The sequence below is a fragment of the Cololabis saira genome, chromosome 13, assembly GCF_033807715.1.
Source record: "Cololabis saira isolate AMF1-May2022 chromosome 13, fColSai1.1, whole genome shotgun sequence".
NCBI lineage: Eukaryota > Metazoa > Chordata > Actinopteri > Beloniformes > Belonidae > Cololabis > Cololabis saira.
In genome coordinates this window covers 16,724,530-16,740,391 of record NC_084599.1, presented here as the reverse complement: position 1 = coordinate 16,740,391, position 15,862 = coordinate 16,724,530, and the positions used below count along the sequence as shown (strand labels likewise).

Genomic DNA, 15,862 nt, shown 5'->3' with positions numbered 1-15,862 from the left:
AACTTTCCTCTTCCCACGAGCACCTCCTATCCTAAACAACTTTACCTCTAACTTTCTAATCCACACCTGAATGATATCTTAACTACACTTACTCTGCAATTAATCATGTCTGGTCTTGCTTGACTGTTTTCCTCCGTTGTAAGTGACTTTGGCTTGGTGTAATGTAACTTTTGACCTTTTCTCCCCTCCGTATCCCCTATCTGAGCATCTCTTTACGTTGTCTCCGGCAGGCTTATTCTCTGCAGCTGCATGCCTGGCTCCATCCCTCTCTTTATCCCAGTGCCTCTATAGTGAGGCAGTGACCTGGGTGTGTGCTGTTTGGGATGACCTCATCTTCAGCTCTACCTCCCTCTCTGTGTCTCTCGCTCTCTCTCTGGCCCGTATAATAGGAGCAGGATTAGGGCTATAATGGTGCCCTGGCTGCTCACAGCCGGAGTCTATTGTGGCTTTGTGTGGGAGGGGCACACCACTGCTCATTGTCACATTCACATTCTGACAGAAAATACATCCAGATACACCTCTCCAGTAAGAGGCGAGAGGAGGCTTATTTGACAAAACACAAGTGAGTCGGTCAAGAACAAGTTCACAAGTGTCTTAAACGCGAAACGGAAAAAATTATAGAAAATGGTAAAGATGTTGGCAGGTTGTCAGGTTGTGTTGCAGGAGGAGCGCCTCCAATGACATTTTGAACTTATCCTCCAAGAAAATGCACACTCTCTCGCCATGGCCAATAAATAAGGAGAAAACTTAGGTTACACTGCCCCCTGGGGGCCACTTTGCGTATTGCACCCAACCTCGGGGAGGACAAGGAGCGCTTCGTGATACTGAGCATCTTTCTGCAGCACTACGATACTTACTCGCATCCACGCTCTACTTTTGTCACTATGCTGCATCTGGAGTGGAGCAGTCGCTTATAGCAAGTTGGTCCTTGGGCTAGTTTTAATTTCTAACCCTTCAGCAGGAAATCCAGACCTGGGAGAGAAGGAGGAGAGCAAGTCACAAAGTCACACAGCAGATAGTCAGGAGTGATGAATGACGGCGCTGACTGCAGAGCTGGACCTGGGCCCTAATCTGAGGAGACAGTAAAGGCTGATTTATGGTTCCGCGTTACATCGACGCAGAACCTACGCCGTAGGGTTATGCGTCGCCGCGTACCCTACGGCGTAAGCTTTGCGTCGATTTAACGCGGAACCATAAATCAGGCTTGAGAGACAGGGAAGAGGAGGGAAGATATAAAGAGAGAGGGAGAGAGAGAGAGAGAGACAGAGAGAGAGAGGGAGAGGGAGAGGGAGAGTGCACTCCCGAGCAGCAGAGTCGAGCTTCTACTTGTCACTTTGCTCCAGACACCTGACAGGTGAGGGATCACACCGGGCTCGGGCCGGGGCTCACAAAGTGAGTAGGAGGAGTTGCTGCTGGTGTTCCCTGGCTGTCCCGAGGACTCCTTTTACCCCAAACCGTTTCATTTCACTTTGCAGATGCCGACAGATGTGCCCGAAGACAGACTCGTCATCCCCGAGGAGATTGCGAGCAAGGTACAGTAGGGGATCCCAGGTTCCTCCCATCATGCTGGGGTTCATAGTAAATGAACACTGTTTTAGATTAGACCGTCAGTATGTGTGTGAGAGTGTGTGGGGGTATCTCTGCGTGTGTAAGAGTGTGTGTTTTATAGGTGGGTGGTAGAGCAGTGTGTTGGTGTCCTGAATAATAAAATACTAGATCTGCATATATCAGCCTAATTAGACTCCCGGTGCTGGTGTATTTATTCCTCAATGCAGAACAAATAGATGGAGATGCTGAAGTCACGCAGCTTTTAGAATATGGCCACACGGAGTTTAAGCAGCACAAATCTCGCTTGTCTCTCCGATGTACAGAACTTTAAAGGTAGAGTAGGACACGTTTTTCCGACTTACCACCCACCCACCACCATCCCCCCATATTATCTGAAATTATCTGCACACAGGATGGTAACTCATTGAAATGCTTTCTCTCTTTCACTCTCTCACACACATGTGTAAAGATTACGTGTTTTTTATATACCGTATTTTCTGGACTATAAGCCGCTACTTTTTTCATAGGTTTTGAACCGTGCGGCTTATACAAAGGTGCGGCTATTCTGTGGATTTTTCTTCCACCGCTCTGGGTGGTTTAACCGGAATTAGAATCAAAACTAAGACAAAATAAATGCAAAGAAGAATACGCTTCTTCTTCTTTAGCAGATAGAAGTAGAAGCAGATTTCAAACAGATAAATAGATAAATAAATACCGGTTATTTTCTCTTGGTTCTGTCCCGTTTTAATCAGCAAAGTTGCTGCCGTGTTAAAAGACACTGTTAGGAAAGGATCTATTTAGGTACAAACATGTACATCATTTACAGTTCAAAATCGTTCTGTACATGTAGTAAATATCTAATCTAACAACATAAATATCTGCGGCTTGCATATCTTTTTTTTTTAAATAGAGCGGATGCGGCTTGTATGCAGGTGCGGCTTGTATATCTTTTTTTAATTATTTTTTAAATAATAGAGCGGGTGCGGCTTATATGCAGGTGCGGCTTATAGTCCAGAAAATACGGTATGTATATATATATATATATATATATATATATATATATATATATATATATATATATATATATATATATATATATATATATATAGATATGTATAAACACCATCCAGTCACTAGAGCCACTGGGTTTTTCTGTTTCTCTTCAGTGCTCAAAAGCAAAAGCAGGCCTGATGGACAGTGGTTGTACTTTTTGATTGTTTGTTTTTGCTTACTCTCACATCTTGTCTCCACTTGCTTCCGTCCGTGCACTCATGATACATCCTGAAGGCCATTTATTCCTTTGAGAACCTCCATAATCTCGGATTATTGAGAAATTCCCTCGTTTTTTTTTCGCCTACGATGCTGAAAAATGTCAACTTCAGATAGAACACTGTGTTAGCATCCAGGGCTAGCCTGACAACTGGGAGGCTTTTCCAAATCAGTTTCTTTCACTTGTATGTAGTAAAACTGTACAGGCTTCAGATGTAGGAGACACTTAGTGGGAGCAGCATTATCATCGTCAGCATTAGCGTCGAGCCAGCTCGTTTGTAAAGAACTGCACTTCTTGCGTTGACCACCAGGGGGGAGATGTAACGTGTCTTCTGGACTTATGGGGACAAGTGGAAACGAGACGTTACTGGTTTTTCCAACATCTCCGATCCAAACCTTTAAAGATTCTTTCAGCTTTATGTGTTTGTTTGGGTTTCATGCTGTTATTTTACTCGTTTGTTTTTGCCTCTTTAATCGTCAACACGTTTTTTGGTTGAAAAGCAGCTCACTAGGTGCTTGGTGCTGAATGGCATAAGTTATCTAAAAGCTAGCCTGCCGCAGATAGTGGTATTCATGTTTCAGCATTTCACGCACAGCTGCCGTTTTCAGCTTCAAATGACTTACGAAAAATGAAAAGAAAAAAATGTTTTAAAACACAAACTTCTGTACAAATGCAACTTTTACATCTTCACGGATTCCACTTTTATGTTTGACAGGTTTTAAAGCATTTGTCAAATTACTATAATTGTTTTCTGTTTAGCTGTAACATGAAACTATGTGACTGACTGACTTAAATACCGCTGCAATTTCCTTTTTTATCACGTTTTTTTATCACGTTTTATGACCTACTTAAATATGTGTTACCAGAACTGCACGATGTGAGGTATGTCACAAATATTAATACATGTTTGAAAGCTGTGAACATTTAGAAATGGTGTCAGAATTTATAAAGGGGTTAGCTATTACAGTTCACACTTTAATGTTGGTTATTTAAATGCAAGACAAACAACTCAAATAGAATGAGTCAGTAGTGTGGTAATATTATACCACTATGTTTGCAAGCTTCTGTTGCAATGGAAATAAAATGCACCTGTAAATGTTTGCAGAGATTGAAAATGCAGAGGAGACACCATCTGACTGGCTAATCTGGTGCTACACCATGCAGCAAGGCATCTTCGATAATGAGTTAAAACCTTTTGTAACATTTAGGAGATGTGATATTGTAATAATCTAAATAGTTTTTACTGTAGAAAAATCTAAGAATAAAAAAAACTGTTTTAAGTGGTTCTGTTGTTACTTTAGGCTGTGGTCAGTTACGCAGAAGTAATGTATTTTTAGGTTGGTGACAGAATCCTTTGGACAGGAAAACAAAGGGATCTAACCTGAATTTTAGTTTAATTTGATCATTGAAATTATTGCTCCATAACAGATACCACTACACATAGTCAATATTTACAGTTAATTAAGGGAAATAAAAGGGATGCTTCTTATTCTCTGCAAGTGTAGCAGAGCAGGAACTCCTTAAAATATTTCTATTTTGTTTATAAAGTAAAAACAAACAAAAGAAATAGAAGGAATACCAACTTTAACTCTGTTAATAGTGAAAAACACCTACGTACATAATGCAGAACCTGCCATGTCTGATTTTACATGTTACACAGGTATGAAACAGTTCACCCGTGCTCCTCTCTCTAGTGTGACAGCATGACTCTGTCCAGCACGCCGACAGTTCGCAGAGGAAGTACTCCTCTGCCAATAAAGCACCAACTCAGGCGAGAAGAAGCCGTCCACGATGACTGCGACTGGACTTCAGGTGCAGTTGGACCCTCTCCTTCCCCGATCAGCTTCACCCCTGCCTTGGACGACACTCCAGCTGTGACTATAGAGGGCAGACCTTACGGGCCTTTGCGGATCGCCCTGCTGGGACAGAACGGCGTGGGGAAATCTTCCCTGGCCATCGCCTTCACTGGGGACATGGACAGGACTGCGTCTGTAGATTCTGAAGGTACAAAGCTTGGTGTTTGTGCGGTTTTAATGCAGGGTGAAAATGGCCTATATAGGGCCACTGCACTGTCAACAGTGGGTAAATGAATAACAGCACTTATTTCCCATATGACATTGGTCCTGTGCTTGTCCCTAGGGGAGGGTTATGTGCACACAGTCACTGTGGATGATGAGGAGAGCACCATCATTATCTATGACAACTGGAGACAGGTGAGCCATCGTTCCCACTCCTCCAGCACTCTGCTCACTTATTAGGTCAGCGAGCTCTGTGCAGCCGTGCAGAATGTGCTCAGCTACTTTTTCACAATTTCCCTTTTCACAGTTTGTCAGTTTGTGTATATATATATATATATATATATATATATATATATATATATATATATATATATATATATATATATATATATATATATATATATTCTTTTTTTTTTTTTTTCTCACAATAGCTATTGGAATTTCCTCCTGACAGAACCGTTGTAATGGGGCCAGGTTTGTTGGCACCGTTGTTTGCACACGCATTTTCAGCTCTGTCCACAAATGTTCTATAGGATTGAGATCAGGGCTTTGTGGCCACTCCAAAATGTGACTTTGTTGTGCAGATTAATACTATTTTGGTGGTATCCTGAGGGTCATTGTTCATTTGGAAGATTTGTATCAATACCTCCTGCTGCAAATTGCCACAACATGATGCCGCCACCCCTGTACTTCACAGATGAGCTGGTGTTCTAAGATTGCCTTTATTCCTAGATGTAGGAATGGTTATTCTGGCCAAGTGGTTAATTTTGAGTTAAATTCAAAAATACTTTTACTTTAACCTCTTCAGAGATCAATTTGTAGAGGTATACTGCTGTGGGCAGGCAGTATCTTCTGTAGCGGTCTGTGTTGCCATGGATCTGGAGAACCCCCTGACTGAATACACTCCGTTGCTGAATCACTGTGTTGTGAAGAGGATCCTCTTCAAAACACAGTAACATCCTCAGGGTTGTCCCTGGCTCTGATGGTGCTCCCCCAATAGATGACTGGAGATGTTATTGTACTCGCCACAAAAGACTTATAGAAGATACACAATATCATGCTACAAACACTGATGGCCATAACCTTCCTCAAGAAGTAAAGTCATGTCTATCCTTTCTTAACAGCCTAAGTGGTTGTATCTCTAGTCCAGCCTGCTGTCCAGGTGAACACCGTGGCTTTCATGCTTCTCCACTGCCTCCACTTCTTCTCCCATGATGGAAAGTTTATCTGACTTAATCTAGCTGTCGTAAAATCCACAATCATCTCCTTTGTCTACCTCACACTCAATAAGATTATCAGCCCCACAATATCCCACAAAACACTCCACCAGTTCTCTGTATTCAGTCTCTCGTCCATCACTGATACACCCCACAACTGCAGTCATCTAAGTATTTGCTGGAATTCTGAGGTGTACAGTGTGAAGAGGAATGGGGAGAGTACAGTGCCCTGTGGTACTCCTGCGCTGCTGATCACCTGGTCAGATACACAACCATTCATTCATGAAACAGTAGTCTGTTCGTCAAGTAGTCAGTAATCCAGGACATTATGGAGGCATCCACCTGTGTCTTCTGGAGTTTCTTATGTAGTAATGCAGGCTGGATGGTGTTAGATGCACTAGAGAGGTCAAAGCACATGATCCTGACAGTGCTGCCTGCTTCGTCCAGATGACTGGGTTCATTGATGATAAGTAAACTGCAGTGGGTCCTGGAAGGTGCTTGTTTCATTGTTCAGGTGGACCAATAAAAGTCTCTCCAGGATTCTCATTATGTGAGGAGTTAGGGCTACAGGTCTATAGTCATTATCTGGCCAGTAGGAGACAACTATTGAGCACCAGTAAGATCCATGACTAAAGTGGAAGTGAGACAGCTGAGGTGTGACAGGGAAGCTGTCGTCAAGGGAGGATGGAAGGTCTGCTTGGCTGGGGGTAGAAGAGGAGGATGCTGGGATTATTTATAAATTGAACCAGTCGAAGAATTTGCTCAGTTCACTTACTCGGTCCAGACTTCCATCTAGTCCTCCTTCTGCTTGAAACTTGTGATCCTCTTCATCCCTGACCACACATCTCCTACATTGTTCTGCTGGAAATTGTTCTCCAGCCTCTTCCTGTACACCTCCTTGTTGTCTCTACTCTTGACTTTCAATTTTTTTTTGTACTAACCTCAATAATTCTCTGTCCCCCTCCCTGAATACTTTTATTTTCCTTGTTCAATTCAGTTCAATTCAATTTTATCTATATAGCGTCTATTACAACAGAAGTTGTCTGTATGCACTTTCTAGAGACCCAGAACGTGACCCCCTAGTAATTATTACAACAACGGCAGTAAAAACTCCCATAGTGGGAGAAAAGCCTTAAACCAAACAGTGGCAAGGGAAAAACTCCCCTTCAGGAGGGAAGAAACCTTGAGCAGGACCTGGCTCATAAGGGGGGGACCCTCCTGGTGAAGACCAGCAAAGGAAGATCAGAAAGAGAGGACGAAGAACAGAGGCAGGAAAGAAACAGATATATTGTCAAATTTACAAAAGGCAAGATATATTGGTATTAATTATCTGTGTGCAGGAGAACTAAGAGTTCTATGTAAGTATGACAAATGTGTACAGAAGAAGAAAAGAGGGGGCAAACCAGCACAACAAACTACAAGAGCACGGAGTGCAATTATGGTGATGAGATACTTCTACTTAATAACTGAGGGTTGAGCTGAAAAAAGGAAAGAGAAGAAGAGGAGAGAAGAAGGGGTGAGGGGAAGCGCTCAGTGGATCATGCTGGTGTCCCCCTGCAGCGTAGCTCTATAGCAGCTATCTAGGACGAAGCTCTGTTTCATCAGACCAGTTGCTCTAGTCCAGTCCTGCCGCTGCAGCTATGACTGCTGACTCTAACACACTAGAGTTTACACTAACTAAAGGTTTACTAAACAGAAAGGTTTTCAGTTTGGTTTTAGGTGGTGTCAGCCTCCTTAACCCAGTTTGGAAGTTGGTTCCATAGTAACGGTGCCTGATAGCAGAAGACCTGTCCTTCAAATCTACATTTGGATACTCTAGGAACCACAAGTAAAGCTGCACTCTGAGAACAGGGAGCTCTGCTAGGAACATACAGTACTATCAGGTCTTACAAATATTGCAGAGCTAGGCCGTTTAAGACTTCAAACGCAAGTGACAGAACTTTTAATTGGATTCTAACTTTTACGGGGAGCCGGCGGACGGAGCCTAACACTGGAGAAATGTGGTCTCTCATGCTGATTCCTCTCAGCACTCGTGCTGCTGCATGTTGGATGAGCTGGAGGCTTTTCAGAGAATTGAGGAGAATTCACTGAGGAGCTCTTTCAAATCACTGGGGACCCAGGGTTTGTTATTAGGAAAGTATACGTTGTGGAAAATGTCTGCAACCTCAGTGTAAGAGATAAAATAGTATCAACACTCAATTGTCTTTGCAAAGTTCTTTAAATGATTTATTCTGCAGGATAGGGAATAGTCTAGCAGAGTTCCTCCTCGGACAAAGAAACATGACATACATATATATATAACAGTTGTTTACATCGTGGGTGTCTATTTCTGAGAAGATGTTGGAATCAGTTCCTCTTAATCCTTTCCATGTTAAGATAAAGGAAAAGATGGGTGAAGGGTAGAAGTGAAAACAAGAACTAGGTCAAATCTTCTGCCTCTGACTAGGGTCAGAAGGTACTGTATAAGGTTCAGCTAAAGACAGTTAAAGGTGAAAGGTTCAATAAATGCACACATTGTTCATAATAAATCTAGTGCCCACCTCACTGTTCCTGTGGGGATTATGTTGTCCACACAGACATTAATATAGTCAGTCACACATCCAGTCGTGACACTGATGTCCTCTCCATGTGGCACACAGAGAGCATCCGATCGCCTCAAAACACCCCCGCAGAGTTTCTTCCTGTGACCACCTCCTCACACTGCTTTTGCTCTCACGTTGCCTCTGGATCACGGGTTTGTAGGAGGTGAGAAAGACCTGATTATGATCCGCCTTGGCGAGAGCAGTTCGTGCAGAGCAGCTGTTTCATCACACCACAGGACATATTTTCAAAGATTTATGATTTTGCCCCCTTGTACATTGACAAACTGTAATCTGGCCTCCTTATTTAGCTTTTGCAGTTATTGCTTCTTCCTCTTCCTGGGTGGCCTTTCAGCCCATGACTGTACGAGACTCATTTCACTGTGAATAATGACACTCTCTTACCAGCTTCAATCAGCCTCTCCCGAGGTCGTTTGCTTTGTTCTGGGTATCTATACTCGCATATAATTATTTGAACTGATGAACATTGCACCTTCAGACACCGGAAAATTAGACCCAAGGATGAACCAGACTTGTTCACAATTCCCTTCCTGATATTATGATGATGCCACAGAAGGAAGAAATATGTTTGAGGTGTGCTTTAAATACAACCATAGGTGTGCCTCACGCAATCTGGCATTTAGAAAATGGAAATCATTTTAGTCATCCTAACCGACCTACAGTACAACAGGACGCGTTTAGTCTGCTTTAATGTCATGCAGTGAGAAGAGAACGTGTTCAGCCGTAGCTTAATTTTATTTGCTTTACTTGTGTGTTGCAAAGCTGTATTTGCTGATGAGCCAGATTCATCATTTCATCATTTCTGCTACAGGAAAAACACAGTGACAGCATCAAGTGCATCTGCACGTCCAGACATAAATCTGAACCTGATCGTGCTCCAGCACGCAAATGAGTCCATGCAAGCACCCAATACAAACGGCGTATAACAGGATAACTGAAATTAAAGGGGAATGTTCTCAAATAAAGGGGCATAACACACAAAAGATAAACAGACATGAAAATAAAAGAAGTATTGCATGTAATAGATGCCTACTGCATAGTAAGCGGCACACAGTTTTATCAAGTTGTCCATCATTTCGTGTTTTTCATACGTGAGGCTGCTATGATGACATGGATTTCTGTCTCAGAGAAACATGGTGACAAAAAGGAGGGCAGAAAAACAGCAGCATGGGCATCGGTTCTGCCCAAGAAAAGAAAGCTCATTCTCAGGTTGCTTTGTACACTTCTTCCTCTTCTTCCCTGGAGTGCGATTCACAATCATCTGTGTGGATTTGAGCTGGAGTCGCCCACAGAACGTGCGTGCCAGATGACTGCATTAGTGTTTCTGATCTAAGTGGATGAGTAAAATAACTGAAAACACACTGTCTTTTACCTTTTTATGATGCGATGATTCTGAAATGTTACTCGTGGTACTATGAGTTATATTTAATTTTTGGAGCTTTGTTGAACTTACCCTGCATGGAATTTACTTATGCCACTTCAGTATCATACCAGTGTGTCATTAAACTGCAAAGTTTGCTCTTAATTATAATCCAAGTGAAATGATAAGTCAGTGAACCACGAAGACTAAAGCTTCGTCTGTTGCCGTGACGGATTTTCTCAGAAACATTTTTCATGCTCAGTTATTTTTAGAGACTTGTTTGTTTGCGCTCGGGGAGGATGAGGGTATCCGTATGCCACAAAAATATTTACAGCTGTTATCATTATCTGCTAGAGGGATTTCGTGCTCAATAGATTTTCAGATAGAAAACTGGTAGCACTCCTGAAGTGGCACCTCTGATGCGTTTCTGGAGGCTGTGAGAACAACAGCTGCAAGTAAAACTCTTCAGGATTCCTGGCAATAGTTTGTGATGTGTTTGCACATTTTACTGCAGCGTAGAGTGTTTCGGAGCCGTCCTCTCTGTGACGAATTAAAGATTCACCGCGCTTCTGTTTGTCCCCCAGGACCTGTCCGTTCTCCAGTGTGAGGTTTGTGTTCTGGTGTTTGCGGTGACTGACAGACGAAGCTTCCACCGCACCGCTCAACTGCGACTTCTCCTGAGGGAGACTCAGCCCCAGACTCCCATAATCCTCGTTGGTAATAAGAGCGATCTCGTTCGCAGACGTGAGGTCACTTCTCAAGGTAGGCCCAATCTCCAGCTTTCATCTTCATCATCCTCCCTTGTCTTACATCGTTTTGACAGTTTGTTTTTAGCAAAAGGCTTTTGCCCCTCACCGTCCATGTTGGCATTTTCAGCTCCGTCTCTGCCAGTAAACACTAACGTAGATAGAAATGTTGTGCCTCATCATGGTGTGGGAGTATGAAGGCTGTCACAATTACAGTTAAAGCTGGAGAGCGTTCATTGTTCGTACAGATGTACAGCTATATAACGGAGCTGCGTCTGCTGTTTCTTAATGTTCAGGCTACTGTCTAATCAAGGTTTAACATCTTTTTAACACATTTAAAAAAAAAATACAGTACTGTTTAAGCCACAAACAAACAGATTTCTGGGTTTTAATTAACCAAAGTAGTTGCAGCTATGGGACACTGCTGCACTTTTTCACCACATGAAGCTGTTTAATTAGATATGTATGTCTTCAGTCTTCAGCTAGTTTAGTTTAGAGCGAATGCATTTTACTGTGTTTGGCTTGTTAAAGTGATCTGATTCCAAAATATCTGCATTTTGCAAAAATATGATACTGATTAAACATTGTATTTACTTGTGAAGCAATTATATCCCATCAACAATAATTGTAAATGACTAGACCTTTTATATTTAATGAGAACCCCTATACTCATACATGCACGATTCAGGTATATCACCTTATACATTTTGGGGATTATGATGTATTAGTGGGGGCCACTCGGTGGTGCAGTGGGTTAAGCAAGTGGCTCATATACTGAGGCTACAGTCCTCCTGCAGTGGTCAAAGGTTCAAATCCGGGCCTGCGCACCCTTGCTGCATGTCATCCCCATTCTCTCTCTCTACCCCCTTCTGTCTGCAACTTGAATAAAGGGCCACTAGAGCCCAAAAAAATCTATAAATAAATAATGTATTACAGGGCTGAAAGATGACTCATATTCAGACCTTAGCTGATGATTATGTTACCTCTGGGTGTCTGCGTGTGTCTCCATTCAAAACCGTGTATCACGTTTATTGATGATTCTAAATGAATCATACCTTGAACCTTGAATATCAATGACTGTCTTTCTGTGTGTTCATCCTGTATCACCTGTGTGAGCTGTATTTGCCCCCTCGCTCAATGGCAGCACAGATAGTTCAGTAACAATGGTTTTCCTGAACACATGCAGTGATTTCCATTACAGGATCATGGTTGGTGTTCACACAGCGCTCCCTGAGAGAACTGAAAAATACAACCAGTCCACTCTGGTCTTCAGCTTTCCTTCTTGCATACAGGAGGCTCCCGATTTATCCCACTTGTGTCTCTCGTCCCTGCTGTCCACTGTCTGTGTCTAGCTCAGCATTTTGAAGGATGTCTCAGTTCCTAAAATCTGCCGGCAGGAATGAGGATTTCAGACTGAGAGGATATAAGTGGTCATAAACATGTTTCATGCTCCAACAGAAATGACAGAAACAGCTGCATGTTGCAATAAACTGTCGGTTAGATGATGCAGTTGTGTCACACGTCATCAATGATTTAAATTGACTACACCAAAGGAGGAAGATTATCTCATTTTCTTAAATATCACTTACTTTGCCTCCTACCGCCTCTTGTCTGTCTTGACCTCATCCTCTCGCATCTCTGGTGAGAGTTGGGATGGAAGCAGAGGAGTGAAAGATGAGCAAATTGATGAAAGAGCTAAAGGGAAAGATTTCTTTTCATCTCTGAAATATCAAAATGATTATACATTGTTCAATGTTGTCAATAAAGCAGCTATTTGTCCACAAAATCTTTCATTTTCACATCTTTGCGTCTGAAAACCTCAGGGATGCTCTTTTTATATCCTGTTTCTGACATTTCTGACTTCCTGCAAATTAACTTTATAAGCTGTGAAATGTTTCATCTGTCTGTTTTTTTTAAGAATGAACACCTTTTCTATTTTAGTTACCATCTCTCCATCATTTTTTTATACCAGTACTTGGTGCTGACTTCCAAATTAACTTGCAAATTAAACTTGCGCTCTATATTCTGTTGTCCCGCCTTTGCTTTTGATAATGTCACACACAACTGCATCTTTCTGATACGTTTATATGATGATTTCCATCCAGAATTGCATTCATTGTCGTTTTTTTATCCACGATATCGTATCGATGAAGGGAAAATCAAGTTTTCTCCGTTACATCCCAAAGATGCTCGAGTCCTGATTCTGTGATAGTCACGTGTGCAAAAATGCTGTCTCGTGCTCTGTGAACCACAACCTCAGCCCAGCTGATCCTTACATTTCCACCTGTGTTCAAACCCTCAGGGAAGACAAAAGTCAGATGGAAAAACCTGCTCATGCGGTATATTCAGTCAGAAGACCTCAGTTTTCGGTCATGTAACGTTGCTGAACCTTGACCGTAGCAAGTGACCCGCCTCAGACCTGCATGGCAGGCGTGACGGACGCATCGGTGCATCTGTCGCTTTTCATAGCCCGATGCATTCATCATTCTGGAGCTCCAGAGATCTGGAACAAATAGCTGCTTTCCATTGCTCAAGAGTCTCATCTTTATACTCCCTAACACGTTTTTATTTTATTGATAAGCCTAATCAATAACTGATTTTTCTTAAGAGACAGCTGTTTATTGCCTTTGCCCAGCATTTTCTTCATATTGTATATGTAGAAATGGTCTAACTTTCACTTCTAAACATTGCCCTGAGTTCTACTGTTGATTTCTTTGGTTGAAACTTTCCTCAGAGGATGACCTGTCCTTCCAGGTTTTAATAATACATTGGACTGTTCTTGACCTAATTTAAGTAATGTCAACAATCTACTTGGTTGTTTTTGTTTAGATACAGAGCAATAATCTGAGCCTTATGAACCAGAGAGGCACAACCACATGGTGAGTCATGGTTGTCTAAGGAAGGAAAAGGTGTTTTTGTCACTTAAATCCTCCCTTTTTGTCCAGGAAGTATCATCTGATATGTCACCATTGTCAAAGTCTTAATAGTTTTGGAACTAGAGTGGTGAAAGTGTCAAGTTATCTCACCTTCCTAAGAGATTGTAAAGTTACAGCTTTTTACGATATCTATTTTTCTGCTTGTCCCTTTCATGGTCTCTCCTCCACCAGAGGCCGTGGCCAGCGCTGCCCTCTTCAACTGTCTGTATCTGGAGATCTCCGCCTCCCTGGATCACCGCACGCCGGAGCTGCTGGAGTGCGCGGTGCGGCTGGCCAGGGGCCAGGCCCCGTGGCCCCCGGGGACCAGCGCGGAGGACATGGCCGGAGGAGGCCGTGAAAGCATCACCTCACGTGCCAAACGTTTCCTGTCCAATCTGGTGCCGCGCTATCCACGGGAGCGAGAAGTGGGCAAATTCCTGAGGCAGAAGTCCCGCTCCTGCCACGACCTGGGGGCGCTGTGATGGCGGGAAGTTTGAGGGGTTTAGATTTTAAACTGAGATTAGCTTGAAATGATGCAGTTGAGAAACAGAGAGGAGAGGGTGTGACGGCATCTACAGTACCGGACAGGAGGGGAGGATGTGAGGGACGGAGAAGAAGAAGAACTAGAGAAACGACAGGATGTTAGTAGTCAACGCTGGGAAACGTCATCACGCACAGAAGAGGGAAAACAAGTCAAAGCAAGACAGCAAACGTTAGTAGTCGTCTGTATGATGATTTAGAAAATTTGTACAGAAGACCAAACATAGAAAAAGAAGATAAATCATTGTTGTAGAAAATATGTAAATAAGCTGTAGAAGTGATGAATTGCCACACTCATAGTTTTGAGATGCAAATAAATGGCTTTTTGAGTCGTGAGAAAATAGTTTCATCTTGGCCTTGAGTTCTGTTACTGCACAATCACCTAGAAGAAAGAATAAGTGGTCGCCTTAAACAGCAGAGCGAGGCCAGCAGTCGTGATTACACATTTTCCTGACCATAATGATGATTCATATTGTGTTCATTCCGTCAACGCTGCTGCGGTGTCCATGGCGATGGTAAGCATTGAAATACTCAGAGGAGCGTGAGGGCAGGAGGGAATAAGAGAACCCCACAGAGCTCAGCGTGGCAATAAAGAAAGGAACAGCAAAGGGAAGGCACATTAGTGTCTATACACTGATTGTTGCCATGTTACAGTTGTCAGGGAAACCTGAAGTCACAGACAGACATCATGTCCAATTTAGCTTTGTGAATGTCTTTTTTTATATGCATATTGAGCTGTCGACAGTTCTTCAGTAGGGAGTTGCATTATCAGCCCTTTACACCAAACTAAAAGATTTCTGATCAAGTATCAGCCTCCGTACTCTCGTCTGTACTTCCCTGCACCTGCAGCACTGCCTTCCTCCCACTGCCACCCACACGTGAGCAGAGATTTAGCACATCGCAGGTCATTATACCCATCGTTTATCATCAAAGGGAGATTTGTAGTATCACAGAAGAAGAAAATAAAATAAAATAATACCTCAGTGTGGTGACTCATTCTCTTGGCTGCAAACTATTGGAACGGAATGAAAGGCATTGATTGTGGATCGGGACACGGGCTAGAGGCTCCCTCATGTGGCCGATATCAACACATGAGGCTCCAAGGGCCTTTCTATTTGACTTTAACGGGACTCTGGACAATATGGTTTTAAAGAGTTTGTGGGTAAATGAACCAGAAAATTAACACATTGATAAAATGAAAACGGGCACTGCAGCTGAAGAAACTGGTGTAATACATGTTATATATTTAACTCATCCACTAATAATCTGTCACAACTCTAAATCTGCACTAATATATTAGTGTCATAAGAAATACAACTCTTATTGTTTCACAATTTCAATAATTATTTGCTATATTTTTAGACATTTATCTCTCCACATCCATTGATCCAAATGTTGTGTTAAAGAACATCAGTGCAAGCATAATTACGTGAGTTAACGATCAGCCAAGGGATTTTTTGTAATAGAAAATCTTTAATATATATATAATTAAAAAAAAAAAATATATATATATATATATATATATATATATATATATATATAGAAACTAAGCAATACCTTTTAATGATTTAGACTTATTGCATTATATCTGGTGAGATCTACTGAGAGCAGTTCCAGAAAAAAGGTCACTACATTTTCATCGGTGTTG

The 15,862-nt window shown here is 42.2% G+C and overlaps 1 protein-coding gene across 3 annotated transcripts; it reads left to right on the top strand.

Annotated features, from left to right (window-relative positions):
* The first annotated feature begins 1,289 nt into the window (after positions 1-1,289).
* Positions 1,290-15,123, top strand: LOC133457760 (GTP-binding protein REM 2-like). 3 transcript variants are annotated; one of them, XM_061737083.1, is made up of 6 exons: positions 1,290-1,392; positions 1,476-1,532; positions 4,513-4,822; positions 4,958-5,031; positions 10,598-10,775; positions 13,867-15,123. In XM_061737083.1, the coding sequence occupies exons 2-6, from the start codon at positions 1,476-1,478 to the stop codon at positions 14,154-14,156; spliced, it is 909 nt and encodes a 302-aa protein (XP_061593067.1). In that variant the 5' UTR covers positions 1,290-1,392; the 3' UTR covers positions 14,157-15,123. The 3 variants fall into 3 exon arrangements, with proteins under 3 accessions (XP_061593067.1, XP_061593068.1, XP_061593070.1); XM_061737084.1 differs by having other exon boundaries at positions 1,303-1,354; XM_061737086.1 differs by having other exon boundaries at positions 1,372-1,392; positions 4,479-4,822.
* The last annotated feature ends 739 nt before the right edge of the window (positions 15,124-15,862 follow it).